Source organism: Emys orbicularis, chromosome 3 (genome assembly GCF_028017835.1).
Source record: "Emys orbicularis isolate rEmyOrb1 chromosome 3, rEmyOrb1.hap1, whole genome shotgun sequence".
Taxonomy (NCBI): Eukaryota; Metazoa; Chordata; order Testudines; family Emydidae; genus Emys; species Emys orbicularis.
Window position 1 is genome coordinate 2,130,131 of NC_088685.1, and position 18,224 is coordinate 2,148,354.

An 18,224-nucleotide genomic window follows, 5' to 3' on the forward strand; every position below is an offset into this window, starting at 1 on the left:
TGGCTGCCTTTCTGGGAGATGCGTTAGCTCAGTACAGGGGTAACTGGGTGAAACCGAACGGCTGGTGACACACAGGAGGCCAGACTACATCATCGAATGGTCCTGTGATGGGGTGTGCATACCCCCCACTAGGCAAGAAAGGGTTAATCACACACTAGGGGTGGAGGAAGTCCCGCCCCTTAGACCCTGTTAGGCATGCTCCAATTGCTGTGCTAGTATAAAGGAGAGCGCCCAGCTTGCCCGCAGGCGCCAAGGAGGACGCTTGGTGGAGGCTCCAGCCCAGGAGCCGTTCCAGCCCTTGCCTGTGGGAGCTGGAGATCCCGAGCCCCAGCCGACTGGTGGGAGCCGGAGTCCCCTGCGCCGAGGAGCCCAGAGACCCCGACGCATACGGATTGCAGCTTCAGGAAGCTCGGCAGGAAGCGGCCCAGGGAGGTGGAGTGAGTGGTATCTCCCACCCGTGTAAGGTCAGAGTGTTGAGGCTGGATTTCCCGCTGACCCAGTGGCGGACCACTCCACCACTGTTAGGGCCCTGGGCTGGGACCTGGTGGAGTTGGGTGGACCCGGGTCCCCCTACCCCAGCCGCCACCCCCACTTTGGTGGCAGCCCCCGGATTTGGTGATAGGGCCGTGATGCCTGGAACCTGAGGGCCGCTCTAATGACTGGCCACTAGGCCACGCAGCCCTGCGCTCAAGGACAGACACTGACTCTGGCCATTGAGCCGCACTGTCTTGAGTCCCAGGACAGTCTGACAGACTGTAACTGCGGTGTCACCACGACCACAATCCACCCCAAAGGGTGTGGGGTGTGCATACACCGCCACATGTCCCTTCTGACCTTAAACTCTGTGAACCTAGAAAGGGTTCAGCCCGCTGCCCCCCCGTGAGACGCAGCCGCTGAGTCGGGACGCCTGCCAGGGTAGGGAGGTGAGCGGGGCAGGCGGATGGCAGCCTCACGTACATGTTTCTGGGTGACATTCCGGACGTCGCCGACGTACATGATCTTGCCCTGGTGTCTCACCATCCCCACAGTAATAGAATCTTCGCAAACCTCAGAAGCGATGTAGCGGTCCACCTGAATGCCCAGGTCCTTCAGCACCAGCAGACCTGCCAGGATACAGAGCAGGGTCAGGTCCGCAACGCAGGACGGCCCTGGGGACAGCACCCCAGGGAGCACTCGCCATCGCGAACATCATCCCAAACCAGACAGCAGGAGACCCCTCAGCGCTAAGCAGCAACTCAGGACCACTGGCCCCTCCGACACAAAACAGAGGAACGCAAGCAGCTGCTTATTGAAGCTACCTGGTGCAGTCAGGACACTCGTAGCATCCCTATGGGGAACTACAGAGGCCACGGATTCAGGGGAACGCCCCCCTCCCGCCGAGTTTGCTCCTTACTCCCAAGGGTGTGGAGAGTCCAAATCTAATTACACAGCCCCCTGCTGGTGACCTGGGCTCACCCCTCTTTGAAATACGGCCGGCAGGACAATGGGCCACCTTGGAGCTGATTTCAGAGGGCCTGGCCCAGTGGCCGTGGGTCCTCAGCCCCTCCAAATAACCAGGCCAAAAGTGTCTTGAATTGGGAGCACCCAAAATCAGGGACTTAGTTTGAAACTGTTGGCCACAGTCGATGCAAGATGTTCTACGACAGGGGTCGGCAACCTCTGGCACGCGGCTCGCCAGGGTAAGCCCCCTGGCGGGCCGGGCCAGTTTGTTTACCTGCCGCGTCGGCAGGTTCGGCCGGTCGCGGCTCCCACTGGCCGTGGCCAGCACATCCCTCGCCCGCGCGGATTCCCGCAGCCCCCATTGGCCTGGGATGGCGAACCGCAGCCAGTGGGAGCCGCGATCGGCTGAACCTGCTGATGTGGCAGGTAAACAAACTGGCCCAGCCCGCCAGCGTGCTTACCCTGGCGAGCCGCGTGCCAGAGGTTGCTGACCCCTGTTCTACGATCTCGGGGGTTGCGGGCCCAGCAGAGCTGCGAGAGACAGGTGGAGCATTATCCCGCACTCGGCCAAACACCAGTCCTGCACACTAGGTTTAGAACCCAGGATTGCATTCTGCTACTGAGAACCTACCAGCTGGGTCATGCACTGCCCTGATGCTAAACCAGAGCGTATCTGCTCCCCCGTGCCCTCTGCATGCGGTGAAGTGAGCTGGGCCATGCTGGTGGGTCACGGCCGCTGAGGGGCTGGAGTGGGGCGCTGTAAGCATGGAGACGGACAGCAGAGCTCTAATGCCGCTCAGCTACCTCTTGTTAGCCCACCTGTGGCAATTCCATCGAAGAGAGAGAGCACTCGGATGGGCTTCCTTTTCTCAGCTGGGACCGGTGGATAAACCTTTGGTGGGTCCTTAAAACACACACACAGCACAGCATGAGAGACGGGGGCACAAGAAATACTCCCCTAGACAGTCTCCTTGGACATGAACTGGGCTCCCGGATGGGTCCCATCCCAGCTCTTACGGGGGGAGCTAACCGCGGCTGGAGCTCCATGCGACGCGGGGACCTCCCCGATGCGCTCCCCTAGGAGTGGAGACGCCAGGGGCTGGGCTTGCTGAGCGGGGAACTGACCACTGTCTAGACACACACATCGGGGGAAAGCCCAGGGAGGGGGCAGTGCTCGGTAGGCTAAAGGACAATGCCAGCACAAGTGGGGTCGCTCTGGCTGGAGAGGAGGTTTCTAACCAGGAGAGGAGGGAGGGCAAAGATGCTTGCTGAGGGACTCCGGAGAGCTCAGGAAGTGACCGACGTGACGGTGCTGCCTGCGATAGCAGGGCTGGACCCGAGGACCCAGGAGGTCCCCATCAGTCCTGCATTCCTGGGATGATCTGGGACCCAAGCATACAAATGCTGGCAGCCCAGCGACAGCACAGGCAGCCCTGCTGGACGTGTTCAGCCCCGGCCCCTCGGGTGCAGGGCTGGGGGGAGGCTCTGCTCTGCCGAGCCCCCGGGGGAACCAGGCAACGCTGCCACATACTCACAAATTCTTGGTCATGGTTATTGGCGAAGAACATCTGGAGGCGGGAGGGCCAGTCATCTCTTCGCCTCAGCAGCCCGTAGATGCCCTTGTGGCCACACATGTAGCAGTTCCAGGGGTCCTCTTTGATAGCTGCCTGGGCTGCACCTGGTCCCACCAGCAGGTCCACGCACTCCACACAGAAGCACCTGAGACCCAGGGGGAAGGGGAGACACTTCAGCCCATTTACTCCCTTGCCTCTGTTCTAGGGAGGTGGGGGGCGGGCCACAGGTCACCAGCGGGGGCTGAGTGCGACCCCTCCCTTGCGGTCCCCTAACTGCAGGGGCAGGACCGTGCTAAGCTGGGAAGGTAACCCACAGGTCCCAGTCTGAGGCCACTGGGGCTCAGGGCCCAGGCCAGCTGGCACACAGCCGGAGGGCTGGGACGGGGTCCGGCATCACCATCCCACGTGTCCCCAAGGCCTCTCCGGTCCCCTCATCACTGACTGGCCTGGCTGCAGAGAGGGAGGGAGAACCGGCTGCAGGGCAGTGGCTGGCTCATGTTCCGGCCCAAGCCCAGATGGAAGCGCAGAGCCGGTGCAGCTGGCCGAGCGCCCCGGGCTCCCAGCCCGGCTGAGTGTGCCACACCCACCTGCAGCAGTTGTTGTTTCCGCACATGAGCACCTCGCGGCCGCCGCAGCAGATCGTACAGTACGACTGGTATCCGTCATCATCATACTGGTACGCGCACTCCAGGAAGCAGTTCTGGGGGGCAGCGAGAAGGGTGTGAACGCTGCGTCCCCTCCGCACCCCTCCACCCAGGGGGACGGCCCACAGCCCAGGCGCAGTGCACGGCACCTGGCCTCGGGGACGCTGCCGCAGAGTACTCCACCCTCGGGCTGTCCTGCCGGGCTAGGGAGCAGAACCCCGGCAGCTGCCCGGGCTGGCCTGCTGCAGGGAGCCTGCCTCGAGGGGAAATGCTTCGAGCAGAGGGATACAAGGACCAGGAAATGCTTCAAGGCAGCAAAGGGATGGAAGCCCAGGAGAAGAGGAGGCTACTCACCTGTAACTGGAGGTTCTTCGAGATGGGTGGTCCCTACCTGCATTTCACTGAGGGGTTACGCACGCGTCATGCGCCCGGAGCCGCAGCATTTGAAAGCAGGAGTGTCTGTTGGGCTGCGCACGCGCCCTTGCGTCACCTCATGGCGGGAGGGCGGGAGGTGGAATCCCGAGGGGAGGGAGGAGCGGAGGACAGCCGTGCAGAGTCCCGCACCAAGGTGCAGCGAACTCCGCGCATGTCTGGAGTGGGATGTGGGGGGTGTGGAGTGCGGGCTCTGGGAAGGAGTTTGGGTGCGGGAAGGGACTCCAGGCTGGGGAAGGGGGTTGGGGTGCAGGAGGGGGCTCAGGGCTGGGGCTGGGGTGTGGAGTGCGGGCTCTGGGAAGGAGTTTGGGTGCGGGAAGGGACTCCGGGCTGGGGAAGGGGACTCAGGGCTGGGGCAGGGGGTGGGGGTGTGTGGAGTGCGGGCTTTGAGAAGGAGTTTGGGTGCGGGAGGGGACTCCGGGCTGGGGAAGGGGGTTGGGGTGCAGGAGGGGGCTCAGGGCTGGGGCTGGGGTGTGGAGTGCGGGCTCTGGGAAGGAGTTTGGGTGCGGGAAGGGACTCCAGGCTGGGGAAGGGGGTTGGGGTGCAGGAGGGGGCTCAGGGCTGGGGCAGGCAGTGGGGTGTGGGGGGTGTGGAGTGCGGGCTCTGGGAAGGAGTTTGGGTGCGGGAAGGGACTCCGGGCTGGGGCAGGCAGTGGGGTGTGGGGGGTGTGGAGTGCGGGCTTTGAGAAGGAGTTTGGGTGCGGGAGGGGATTCTGGGCTGGGGAAGGGGGTTGGGCTGTGGGAGAGGGTTTGGGGTGCGGGGGCCTGGCAGCACTTACCACAGCTCCCAGGAAGCAGACGCCAGGTCCCCGCAACCCCTAGATGCATGGGCAGCTAGGGAGGCTCTGCGCGCTGCCCTCGTGCCCACACCCGCCGCCCCCACAGCTCCCATTGGTCATGGTTCCTGGCTTATGGGAGCTGCGGAGCCGGTACTCGGGCGGGGGCAGCGCGCGGAGCCTCCCTGGCCGCCCATGAGCCTAGGGGCCGCAAGGAGCTGGCGGCCGCTTCCGGGCAGGTAGGGAGCCTGCCTTAGCCCCGGGCCCCCGATGTGCTGGGAGGGAGGTTGAGGAGTTGATCAGCGGGGCCTGCGGACTCCCTGGATCCCAGTTTGAGAAACGCTGGTCTAGGGGACCTCCCGATAGGTCTCGTCCTCGGCAGGTAGAAGGTCAGAGCCCTGCGGACGTTGAGGGAGTGAAGGTGCTGCTCCTCTGCCAAGGCGTGAGGCTTTGGGAAGAAAGCAGGTGAGTGTACGGAATGGTTGAGATGAAACTGAGCTATGACCTTTGGTAGAAACTTGGGGTGCAGGCGTAGGAAGACTTTGTCCTTAGGGAACGTGGTGAAAGAGGGGGTCCTCCATCATGGCCCTCAGTTCGCCTACCCTTCTCGCCGAAGTGACAGCCACTAGGAAGGTGACTTTCATGGAAAGGAGGGACATAGAGCATGAAGCCAGAGGCTTGAAGGGCGGTTTCATTAACGCCGCTAGAACGAGGTTGAGGTCCCACCTGGGGGGTGATAGGCTGTATGGGTGGGAAAGTCCTGAAGAGACCTTTCCAAAACCTGGTAGTCAAGGGATGTGTACATACGGAGTGTGCTTCCATGGGGCGGTGGAAGGCGCTGATCATCACTACATGAACCTCGAGAGAACTGAGGGTGAGCCCTGACGTCTTCAAGGACAGGAGGTTGTCCAAAAGAAGAGAAATGCCCACTTCCTCAGGGGAAAGCCCTTTTGCTGGGACCAAAAGGCCAAGCGATTCCCCTTGGCCCAACAGGAACGCCTGGTGGACTCCTTCCTGCTGCTCGAAAGGCTATCATGCCCCACCGACAAACACTCCCGTTCTAGAGAAGATGCCCATCCAAATACCAGCTCTGAGGTGAAGTGTCTGTGGACCGGGATGTCTGATCCTGCTGTTGTGTTGTGGGTAGGGGAAGTGAGGGACGGGCCGACAGAAGGAGAAGGTTGGGAAACCAAAACTGGGGTGGCCAGAATGGGGCCCTCTCCCGCCTGATCTTGTGGAGGACTGGTGGGAGAAGTGGAAGAGGGAGAGGAGTAGTTGATCTGGTCTGACCAGTGGAGGACGAGGCATCACCTTGAGCAGTACGTGCTGCATGTTGTTGTTGCTTTGGAAGGCAAAGAGGTCTCTGGTGGGAGTCCCCCACTGGCTGAAGATGTTGTTTATTACAGAGTTGTGCAGCTCCCACTCATGATTGGAGATGAATCTTTGGCTGAGAGTCTGCAATCACGTTCTGAATCCCCAGAAGATAGGCTGCCAACAACAGGTTCTTGTGGGCAATGCACCAATCCCACAGACTGACCGCTTCCGCACACAGACCTCCTGCCCCCTGGTCTGTGATGTAATAGATGGTGGTGGTGGTGTCCGACATGATGAGAACATGATGCGAGCGAATGGATGGGAGAAATGCTTGAGACGCTCGCCATACCGCCCGGAGTTCCAGAAGGTTGAGGTGCATCCTGAATTCCTGAGGGGTCCATGTCCCTTGCGTCGTGTGATGGGCCATGTGCGCTCCCCACCCTGTGAGGGATGTGTCCTGTCCAGGGAGGATGGGGATCCCTGTACAGACCTGCCGCGGGTCCATTCACCACTGGAGGGAAGAGAACACCTCGGGGGGGACTGACAGCATAAAGCCTGTGGCACGTAGTGTGTGAGAGTGTCGTGAGGTAGGTACAACCCGTCACGGGGTGTCAGGTCACATATAGTCAGAAGAAAGGGAAAGGCAGTGCCGCAGCCAGATAGGTCCTATGCTGGTGACCCTGATCATAAAATGTTGTAGTACGGCCTAGTGGCTGGAGTCGCCCCTCCTCATGGGGCTGCATGGCTCAGTGGCCAGCGTCAATAGAGCGACCCTTCCTTACAGGGCTGTGTGGCCTACTGGCTGGAGTCAATAAAGCTGCCCACCTCTGAGGAGCTGTGTGGCCTTTTGGCCCATTGGGGAAGTGGAGCGCCACCTAGGGGTGTGCGGCGCCTGGGGAAGAGCGACCTGGGCCCTCCCTACTCCTCTGAGTCCCAGCCCAGCAGGGGCGGCTCTATGCTTTTTGCCGCCCCAAGCACGGCAGGCAGGCGGCTTTCGGCGGCGCGCCTGTGGGTCACGCGGATTCGGCGGCATGCCTGCGGGAGGTCCGCCAGTGCCGCGCCTTCGGCGTCCCCGCTGCCGAATTGCCGCCGGACCGGCAGACCTCCTGCAGGCATGCTGCCGAAGGCAGCCTGACTACCGCCCTCACAGCGACCGGCAGGCTGCCCCCCCGCGGCTTGCCACCCCAGGCACGCGCCTGGCAGTGGCGAAGGTGCTCACCACGGAGTCAGCGGGGATCCACCCGAAACACACTGACCTGTTGTCTGGTTCTCCAACCGGAGCAATGACTAAATCCCCTGGGCTGCTTCATACCCTGTCTTCTTCAGCGGTGGTCCATGGGTCCCCTGGGTCTCTGGGGTCCTCGGCCGGTGCAGCTCCTGATGGCTCCCTTCTCTGGATTCCACAAGCAGCCTGGAATCCGTCTGGGGCTCGGCGCGCCTTGGCTCTGTGGTTGGGGCCGGTAGCAGCTCCCAGGAGAGAGCCTGCAATCTGCACGCTTCCCGTTCAGTAGCCTGCCTCGACTGAGCAGAGCTGCTTCTTGTATAGCTTGCCTACAGGCTGAGCATGCCCAGCAGGGGTGGAGGGGCAGTGCGCAGTTAACCCTTTCTGGGCCAGGATGCAGTAGGTACACCCCATCACAGTGAGTAAACCCTCTGGAGCGACATCTGCAGACAGTGAAGGTGGAGGTGAGCGAAGGCCGTGATATATGTACAGGATGCCATGTGGCCAAGGAGGGATAAGCAAGTCCTGACCGGGACAGATGGACTGTTGACTATCCAGTCAATGAGTTCCTGCAGAGGCTGGAACCTGTCCCTTGCTAGGTAAGCTCTGGCTGTGACCGAGTTGATGGAGGCCCCTATGAAGTCTTGGGGCTGTGTGGGAATCAAAATTGATTTTTCGATGTTGACATTGACTCCCAGGGAGGAAAGGAGTCTGAGCAACATGGAGGTTGAGATTCGAGCCTCGTCTCTGGATTGCGCTGCTAGTCGAGATGGGGAATATCAGGACCCCAGAGGTGGGCCGCTACGATAGAGAAAACTTTGGTGAAGACCTGGGGAGCAGTGGTGAGTCCAAATGGCAGAACCCTGTACTGAAAATGCTGAGGGCCTACCATGAACCTCAGGAATTTTCTGTGGGTTGGATGAATGTCTATGTGACAATAGGTGTCCTGCATATCAAGAGCCATAAAGCACATGCCTTTTTCTAGCGACAGCATGATGGCCGCTAAAGCGACCATACGAAACGGGCTGGCGGGTGAAGCGGTTGAGGCAACGGAGATCCAGGATTGGTCTCCAGCTGCCATTCTTCTTGACACCAGGAAGTAAGTGCAATAGAACCCCGTGCCTCGATAGCTTGGGGGAATGTGCTCTCTCACTCCCCTTTGCAGTAAGGGGTCACTTCTAAGGCAAGGATGCTGTCGTGAGAGTGGTCCCTGAGGAGGGATTGGGGTGGGGGATGTGGATGAGGTAGCGTGCTGAATTCGATTGTATAGCCATGGCCGTTGGCATCCAGGACCCACTTGTCTGTTGTTATTGCACTAAAAGCTGGTAAGAAGAGTGCTAGATTCACCCGAAGGGGATGGGTTGGTTGCACGGTGGTTGACACTCAGAAATATTATTTCTGAGAGGTTTGAATGTGAGATGCTGAAGTCTGGGAAGGGGGCCTGGAGGGCGGGATCATTGGGTTTTCTGGCACTTCCAAGGAGGTTTGTATGGTCTCTGGTGGAAGAACTGAGGAGTTCTGAGTAGGTGGTGGGGGGTAGAAGTTACCAGATACCCAGCGATCGAAGTGTGACTCTGGAATCCTCGAGGGAGTGGAGGGAATTGTCAGTCTTCAGATTCAACCAGTGCGACTCATCGAACGGGAGCTCCTCGATGGTAGTTTGCATCTCCCTGGGGAAACCGGATGTGCAGAGCCACGATTCCCTCCGCATGACAATGCCCGTGGCCATGGAGTGTGAAGAGGATCCACAGGGTCTTGAGCTGACTGTAGCGCCGTTTGTCCTCCTCCAGGATAGACGGGAATCATACTCGACCTTGCTGAGGCGCCTTTCAGGCAAGTCCTCCAACTTTCCGTAGTTGAGGAAGTCAGATTTGGCCAGCAAGGCCTGGGTAGTTTGAAATTAGAGGCTAGCTCAAGAGAAGACCTGGAACCCCAGAAGGTCTAAGCATTTGCCCTCCTTATCCGACGGGGTGGAGCGTGGGTGTTGCTGTCTGGACTGTTCCGTTGCTGCTTGCACCATGAGGGAACTGGGTGGGGGTGTGAGAAAAGGAACTCCGACCCCTTGGCCGGTACGTAGCATCTCTTCCCTGCCCCCTGTGAGGTAGGTGTGCAAGTGGTCAGGGTAGGCCAAACAGTTTTGAGCTGGTTGGAGAATGGCATCATTGATCGGCAGAGCAACCCTGCTCGGCACCGAAGAATGAAGGGTGTCCAGGACCTGGTGCTGCTTGTCTCGTACTCCCTCCAGTGGAACATGAAGGCTGTCTGCCACTCTTCACGGGAGTTCTGGGAACTGCCAAAAGTCATCTGGAGGTGAGGTGGAGTGAGGTTACTGCAGCGGCTGGAGAGGACGATGGGAAATGTTCTTGCTCTGGCAGTACTGGCGGAACCGGACTGAGCAGTTCGTCCCCCACAACCGCTTCAGAGTACCTGCCCAAGGGCTCCCTGAGCAGGGATAGGGTTGAAGCCCTTGTGCTCTGTCGGAATCCTCCCATGATGAGAACTCAGATCTCGGTTCCAATGGTGGTACCGTTGGAGCCGGTGGAAGTGTGAAAACCGTACAGTCGCAGCATGACTTGACTGCGGTAAGTCCTGGATAGGAGATCGGACCTCCCTAGGTGCGGAGGGTAGAGGAAGGCATGGAGATCTCAGTTCTCCGAAGGCAAACAGTTCATGTGGTTCCGGTGCTTCCTCCAATCCCCCCGGTGTTAACGGTACTTGTTCCGCAGCCAGAACTGGCACTGCAGTGGAGGACTGTCCCGGAGTCGATGGAGCCCTTGTCTTAAGGGAGGCTGACATTGAGAGCGTACATGACTGGGTGCTCGGTGCCGGCGGATCTGCTGGTCTGCATGATTTTTTGGCATGCTTGTGCACCTTGGAACGCCCCGCTTCTCCATGGCTGGTACTTGTGGAAGGCGCATCATCCTGCTCAAAGCAGGACCAGGTTCCCTGCCTCCCAACTAGGCCCTGGCACATGGTCCGTAGCAGTGGTGCCGGTGGAGCAGGACTGTGTCTCCATAGCTGGCGGCGCACTCCTGGGTTTCTCAGGCCAATGTACGGGGCAGTTCCCCGGCTTGGTTCAAATTAAGGACTCATGGCGACCTTCTTGAGGCGGAGAGCCTGGCCTTCTCGGGTACGGCGTGGGAAGGACTGGCAGATATGGCACCTGGATGCAATGTGGGCCTTTCCCAAGCAGCAGTGGCATCACTGCTGTTTGTCGCTGACCGAGAAGGAACACGGGCAGGAGGTGCAGATCTTGAATCCTGGCATCTTTGTTACAATCCACTTTCTGCCTGTGGGTGTTGGGGAGGGGGAACCGGTAAACAGATTCCACAAAGGCCTCAGTCCTACTAAAATTATTCCTAAAAACGACACTATGTTAAAAACAGCAAAAACTGGAAGCAAACGCTCTACAATTCTAAACGGTTATTTTCCAGTAGGTCAGAGACGAGAGGACACTAGCAGCTCTGGCCCGGACCATGCAGCGGTGAGAAGGAACTGGAGACGCAGTTGGTCCGCCCCACGCTTTATCACCTCGGATGAACCATGAGGTGAAGCCAGGGCGCAGGCGCTGACCCACGGACACTTCTACTTGCACACAGCACACGCGCGACCCCTCAGCGGAATGCAGTAGGGACCATCACTCGAAGAAGGTGCCCACACGGGGGGAGAGAGGCCCCTGGGAGGCCCAGGTGGCACTGGCCTCGCTGCAGCTGAGGCCTGAAGCTCGGGTCTCGCCCCTCTGCAGTGCAGAACTGGACGATCAAAGTACCCATGCGGCTTTGCTCGTGTCTGGCCTGGAACGTCCAGGGAGGCTGGGGGCCAGGCCAGCCTACAGAGACAAGAAGGCTCCCCCCACTCCATACCTTGCAGTTTTGGCACATTCCTCCGATAAATAGAGGGTGTTCCAGGGTAACGTTGAGGCTTCCACAAGAAATGCAGATATCTGGGGATGGGGAGAGTAGAAAAGGCAAGTGTATTACATACAATGGGGGCTTCTCAGACTCACCTCCACCCCCTCTCCCTCACTCTGTGCCCCAACTACCTGGTCCCGAGCACCCCCAGCTCCCAGGAACCATCCCCATGCTGCACTGCCAGCATGGCTTCCCAACTGAGTCAGTGGGAGCCCCGGCAGACTCCACACCCACTAGCCACAAGGGGAGTCCGGAAGGCCACACACGTTAAGGCTAGGAAGGGTCATTCGATGTCCTGCATCATACCGGGCAGAGACTCCAGCCAGCGATTCCTGCCTCCAGCCCACAAGCTCCGGCAGAGTTAGAGCGCATCCGTCCCACAGACCCCCAGGCCTAAGCTAAGGCGTTCAAGCGACGGCGAATTCCCCACAGCCGCTGGTGGCTTGCTCCAGTGGTTCATTACCCTCCTCTCCCTGTTAAAACTCTGCTCCGTAGTCCTAGCCTGGATTTGTCTAACTTCAGTTTCCAGCCACTGGGTCTTGTTCTGCCTTTGCGAGATGAACGAGCCGTCGGCCCCATGCAGAGCCAGGAGCAAGTCTCATACCCTTCTTTCGGGTCAACTAAACAAGAGTCGCAGAGTGCAAGGCCAGAAAGGACCATTTGATCACCCCGCCTGATGTGTGCGTACCCAAGGCCACTGTACGCCAGCCAGTTACCCCTGTAATGTGTGTTTGGCTAATGCATCAGCCAGCAAGGCAGCCAGTCTGCATTTAGAGATGCCAAGTGGTGGAGAATCCGCCACTGCCCTTGGGAGTGTCGTGTCCGCCCCGGGTTAATCCCACGCATTGTTACAGATTTCTCGTTTGAATGGTCTGGCTCCAGCTCCCAGCCTCTGGCTCTCAGCTGCCTGTCTCCGCTAGAGGAAAGCCCTCTAGGACATGGGACAGCACTTACACAGTGTAACCAAGTCACCTCTCCATCTTCTCCCTGGTCAGCTAAACAGACAGCGCTCCAAGTCTCTGGCTGGAAGGTGTTTACTCCAGCCCTGGCCGCCTGCTTTGGGTGGCTCTTTTCTGCACCCTTTTAAAAATGTGACCCCCAGAACGGGACACTGAATTCCAGCAGCGTCTCCCCAACGTTGTGTAGAGAGGGAAGATCTCTGGGCTCCTCCTCGCTACTCCCCTGGTTACACAGCCAAGGCTTGCTAACGCATCACACCGGGCGCTCATATTCAGTTGCTTGTGCACTGTGACTCCATATCATTTCCAGGCACTGACGGCCCCCCACTCTGTGCACATGGCCTGCGCCCCTGGCTCCTACCCGGGGAACCTGGCATTGCCTGTATTGCACACGCTGTGTTACCCAGCAATCCCGCTTGCTAGTTACCCCCTGCCAATGGCTGCGTCATCCCCTAACTTCACCAGCAAGGACCTGAGACTTTCGTTCAGACCAGTGCTGACGACACTGAGTAGCACGGAGCCAACCGCCTTCTAGTCCAGTCTCCCGTCTCTAACCACATCTCTGTGCCGCCTGCCTCAGCATTGCTCCCCTGATGCTCCCAGCGGGGTGGGAATGCAACACACGCGACCACTCCTGGTAGTGCCCCATGCTGTGTCCCCAGGACAGCCCTTCCGTCCGCCAGGATGGCCACAGCCTGCACCGCTGCATGCCAGTCAGGTACAAAGCAGGAGGTGTCTCTGCCAACTGGCTCCCTTCCTGCCTCTCCGCCCCCACAGTCCCTCTCTACGCGCAGGACAGCGTGTGGGCAAGGGGGAGGCTGAGGCTGACCGACGTCCCCGCTCTAGGGATGTCACACACTCACCTTCGATGTTCCTGCATTTCTGGCGAACCTCATAAACAAGCCGCTCTGGGGAAGCGAAAGAAGAAGTCAGGCAGGTCACAGGGGGGCCTGGAGGGCGGCTGGGTTACACACAACGGCCCAGGATGCTCTGCGCCGGCCCGGGGGCAGCTCGTAAGGAAAGAGCGGGAGTTTCTACAGGGCCCGAGAGAAGGGTCGTTCCCTAGCCAGGACTCGGCCACTCAACCCTGCCATGGGGCAGGGGGGGAATTCCAGCCCCTTCTCGTCCTGCCCCTGTGGGCGCGGGGTCCTGGCTGCAGAGAAAATGACAGTTTCCCCAGGGATGGGGCAGTGCGAGGGGGACAGGGACCCTGCTGCCCAGGGAGGAGCCAGGAGGAGCAGAAGTGGGATCCGGGCCCTCGTAGGGATCTGCTCCGGGGCCCATGGGAGACGGGGGGGTCTCGGAGCAGTTCCCAGCGGTAGAGGAGCCAGGCCCCTTGCTGGCAGTCTCCGCAGAGACACGAGGGGCGGAATGGGTGTGAAGATGGCACTCGGCCAACGATCAGGGCTGAGACGCTGGCCAGGCCCAGGCTGCACCTGCTCTCTGGGTAGGAGGTTTAGTGCCCAGGGCCGTGGGGCACCAGTCGCCAGCGCTACACACAGAGCCAGTGCTGCCCTCCAGCGGCAGGGCAGGGTGTGAGCACGGAGACACAGTGGCTGGTTCTCTCTGTCTCCTCTCCCCTGGGTGGCTGAGGGGAGAGAGGAGCTATTTTGGGGGTCCATTACTCTGCAGTGGGGTGGGAGCCCCCACTTCTCTCCCTTGCCCGGCCAGTGAGAATGAGGATGATGGAAAAGGAGCTCCCAGCCCTGGGAAGGTCTCGGGTGGGGTTTAACCCAAGTCCAGAGGCAGCCCCTGTCCAGGAAAAGCTGGAGCTGCCCTGGGCTCGGGGTTCAAGACCAGATTCCAACTCCCCGAAGGGGCAGGGGTGGGGCCCACAGCGGCCTGGCTCGGGGGGCTCTCCGCAGAGCAAGAGGGGAATTTGGGAGGTAGGCTTGGGCAGCTCTAGTTCTCAGGCTGGTCTGCGGGGGATACTAGTGCTCCCCAAGGCCAGCAGACAGAGCCCTACAGCCTCCCTGGGCCAGTGGGGTGTCTCCGCAAAGGGGCGGGCTCTGCTCTCACGATGCCAGCGGCACCATGGGAAATGCTGTTCTGTAGCTGCAGTGGCGGCTATTGGGAAGCTGGGCCCTCGGCTGGCCAGCGGAGCTTGGTGCCAGTGGGGTGAGTGGCCCTGTCTGGGGCCAGCCAGCCAGCCACCCCTCCCCAGAGGCCCTCCCTCAGCGGGCGGGCGGCTACCTCGGGTGCGCTCATCTATGATCTCCTTGACCTTGGGCTTCTCCGTTGTGCTTTTCCTTGGTTTTTTGGCTGGCGGAGGCGGGGGGTAAGCGGCTGCTTCTGGCTCCACCCACATCTCCGTGTAAACTTCTTTGTAGGGATTCCGCTCCTCTGCGCCAAGAGAGAGGGATGTGGTTAGAGCGGGCGCAGGAGAGCGCCACGGGCCAGCTCCTCACAGTGGGCACAGGGGAGCTGGGCAAGGCAGTCGGCTGCCAGGCATTTCCCAGCGACATCCGTGGCAGCATATGCAGCTGGCCCCGAGCCTTTCACCGCTCCCTGACCCCTCCTCCCCGCCGCCTGCCTCTCTCTGCGGTCACCTGCCAAGGCCGGGCGCTCCTTGGGGCAGGAGCTGGCTGATTCCACTGCACAGTGGGGCCCTAATCCCCACCTGGGGCTTCTCGGCTACCACGGCAGCAGCCATCCCACGAGCTGTGGGTGGGAGGGGAGGCTGGCAGATCACAGGTAGGTGCCGACAGCGGGGAGCTGGGACTGGAAAATCGCTCCCAGCGGCCAGGACCGCTCCTGGCGGGGCAGGGCAGGGCTGACGAGTCGAGCTCAAGGAGACGGGCAGGCTGGCAGGGCCGGCCAGCCCCTCTGTGCTGCCCTGAACCTGGCCTTTGAGGCTGCAGAGAGGGACCGCACTGGCCAGACCCGGTGAGGACAGAGCTTTTGGCGATAACTGAGCCGGGGACAGGGCACTGCGCCCCTGGTGCTGGGAAATACAGCGTCTCATTGGCATGCCCGGGAGCTAATGTGCCTGGTGCCACGGATACGCAGGCGAGTCCCACTGCCCCTCCCCGTAGCCCAGTGCCCATTCCGCAGCCTGGCTCCCCCTGCCTGGAGCTGCGCCCGCCCCATCCCACAAGCCCATTACCTTCTGGTGGCTCCAGGCCTTTGGGACCAGACGGCTGGAAGCCCCCCAGGGCCCACTCGATCATCTGCTTGTTCTGGATCTCCACCGCTTTGGAAGTGTCTGTCTCATCGTTCTCGGGGCACGCTGGGAAGATCTTCCCCGCTCTGCTGCTGGCCACCTGCACAGCGAGCCCCAGGGTCAGGCCAGTCGCCCACAGCCCAAGAGGGGCCTCCCCTGCCCCATGGCAGGGCTCTGCCCTGCTGTGAGTGCAGCCAGGACAGTGCCGCTGGCTCCGGGAGGCGCAGGGCCCCCGACACACCCCACATCATTCAGGCCTGGGCTGAGCGTGGCAGTGCCCCTTAGCAAGCCATCGCCACTGCCCTGAGCGGGCTGCAGGCGCCCCGATGAGCAGCGCAGGAGGTGGCGTGGGGCAGAGGAAGCAGCTGCCCACGCAGATAACTGCAGGTCTAACTCCAGGACCCATAGCACTGCCTAGCTGAATGGATGGGACCGAGGCCAGGGAGCCCTTCCCTGCCAGGGAGTCTCTCTCCGGCCCCCATCGCCAAGCGTCTGAGCGCCTCGCCCTCCGTAATGCGTTCACCCCCCTCGGGCGCCCAGAGACCCTGCGGGACCGGCCCGTGGTCACACTCCTGCCAAGGCTCATGGGTGGATGGGCACAGGGACTGCAAGGGGCCCCCTCTCCGGCTGCTCTTACCTGCAGGACCTCGTAGATGGCTTTGCGGTACATCGGCTGCTTGTTGTACGTGGCCTGGTGGAAGGCGTTGGAGAAGGAACTGAGTGGCAGGAGCTTCTCCACACAGACCTGTGGGAGGCAGAGATGGGGGCTGTGAGAGGAGGGCACCCCTCCGCCAGGGCAGGCCCGAGAACTGCCAGCCCGCAGCCCGGACGGCGCCTGGCGCTGCCACTTACCACGGAAAACTTGCCATCTCCGAACCACATGACCCAGCGAGTGCCCTCGGCTGCTCGGCTCCGCCCAGTCATCCACCAGGACACAATCCGGCCAGGCCACCAGGAGAATCCACGCAGCTTCCCCCACACCAGCTCGCCGATCCCGAAGCCTCGGCCATCCTGCCAGCCCGGGGAGCAGACGGAGCGTCAGAGAGTGGGCCCCCCCCAGTCAGGAACAGAGCTGGGCCTGCCCGGGGAGGGGCAAAGCAGGGGGCTGGACACGGGGAAAGGGGAACAGTGGGGATGCGGGGGTCAGGCAAGTGGGGGGAACAGGAATGGGCAGGGATGAGATACACACGTGTAGGCCAGTAGAGGGAGCTGGGGACAGACGAGGTCAGGGGAGGAGTGCGGGGATGCAGAGTGGCCAGCAGGAAGGTGTATAAGGGAGGACGGGGGAGAGGCAGAGGCGGGGGAAGAGAGGACGGGGAGGGGAGGCACAAGATAGTGGAAGGGGAGAGGTGTGCAGGGGAGGACGGGGGGGGGGAGGCGGGAGGGGAGGTATGCAGGGGAGGACGGGGGGGAGGCAGAGGCTGGGGGAGGGGAGGTGTGCAGGGGAGGATGGGGGGGGAGGCGGGAGGGGAGGTATGCAGGGGAGGACGGGGGGGGAGGCAGAGGCTGGGGGAGGGGAGGTGTGCAGGGGAGGATGGGGGGGAGGCGGGAGGGGAGGACAGGGGAAGGCAGAGGCTGGGGGAGGGGAGGTGTGAAGGAGAGGATGGGGGAGGGGAGACACAAGATAGTGGAAGGGGAGAGGTGTGCAGGGGAGGACGGGGGGGGGAGGCGGGAGGGGAGGACAGGGGAAGGCAGAGGCTGGGGGAGGGGAGGTGTGAAGGAGAGGATGGGGGAGGGGAGACACAAGATAGTGGAAGGGGAGAGGTGTGCAGGGGAGGACGGGGGGGGGGAGGCGGGAGGGGAGGACGGGGGAAGGCAGAGGCTGGGGGAGGGGAGGTGTGCAGGAGAGGATGTGGGAGGGGAGGCACAAGATAGTGGAGGGGAAGAGGTATGGAGGGAAGGACAGAGAAGAGGCACAGGGTGGGGGAGGGGAGGTGTGCAGAGAAGGCTGGGGGAGGGGAGGCGTGCAGGGAGAGGCACTGTGTGGTGGAGAGGTGATGTGCAGGGAAGGATGGGGGAGAGAAGGATGGGGAGGGGAGGTGTGCAGAGAAGAATGGGGGATGGGAGGGGGAGGTGTGCAGGGGAGGACGGGGAAGAGGCACAGGGTGGAGGTGTGTAGGGTGGGGGAATGGTGGTGTGCAGAGAAGGATGGGGGAGGGGAGGAGCAGGGAAGGATGGGGGAGGGGAGGTGCAGGGTGGGGGAGGGGAGGCATGGAGGGGAAATGTGCAGGGTGAGGGAGAGGAGGAGCAGGGGGAGGGAGGGGTGCAGGGAAGGACGGGGGAGGGGAGGTACAGGGTGGGGGAGGGGAGGTGTGGAGGAGAAATGTGCAGGGTGAGGGAGGGGAGGTGCGCAGGGAAGGACGGGGGAGGGGCAGGGTGGGGAGGCGTGGAGGGGAAATGTGCAGGGTGGGGGAGGGGAGGAGCAGGGGGAGGGAGGGGTGCAGGGAAGGACGGGGGAGGGGAGGCATGCAGAGAAGGGTGGGGGAGGTGTGCAGGGAAGGAGGGGGGAGGGGAGGAGCAGGGGGAGGGAGGGGTGCAGGGAAGGACGGGGGAGGGGAGGTACAGGGTGGGGGAGGGGAGGTGTGGAGGAGAAATGTGCAGGGTGAGGGAGGGGAGGTGCGCAGGGAAGGACGGGGGAGGGGCAGGGTGGGGAGGCAGGGAGGGGAAATGTGCAGGGTGGGGGAGGGGAGGATGGGGGAGGGGAGGAGCAGGGGGAGGGAGGAGTGCAGTGAAGGACGGGGGTGGGGAGGTGCAGGGTGGAGGAGGGGAGGCGTGCAGGGGAGAAGCCTG

At 61.7% G+C, this 18,224-nt stretch overlaps 1 protein-coding gene across 1 annotated transcript in view; it reads right to left on the reverse strand.

The window, feature by feature from the left end:
* DNMT3A (DNA methyltransferase 3 alpha) overlaps positions 1 to 18,224 on the reverse strand; it is a 125,722-nt gene that overhangs the window by 25,319 nt on the left and 82,179 nt on the right. Inside the window, exons 6-15 of the mRNA XM_065400610.1 lie at positions 16,287 to 16,445; positions 16,072 to 16,179; positions 15,378 to 15,534; positions 14,465 to 14,614; positions 13,135 to 13,179; positions 11,265 to 11,344; positions 3,602 to 3,714; positions 2,976 to 3,159; positions 2,260 to 2,344; positions 958 to 1,103 (exon numbers count right to left, since the gene is read on the reverse strand). Of these exons, the coding sequence (XP_065256682.1) occupies positions 958 to 1,103; positions 2,260 to 2,344; positions 2,976 to 3,159; positions 3,602 to 3,714; positions 11,265 to 11,344; positions 13,135 to 13,179; positions 14,465 to 14,614; positions 15,378 to 15,534; positions 16,072 to 16,179; positions 16,287 to 16,445 (1,227 nt within the window). The remainder of the gene's footprint in view (positions 1 to 957; positions 1,104 to 2,259; positions 2,345 to 2,975; positions 3,160 to 3,601; positions 3,715 to 11,264; positions 11,345 to 13,134; positions 13,180 to 14,464; positions 14,615 to 15,377; positions 15,535 to 16,071; positions 16,180 to 16,286; positions 16,446 to 18,224) is intronic.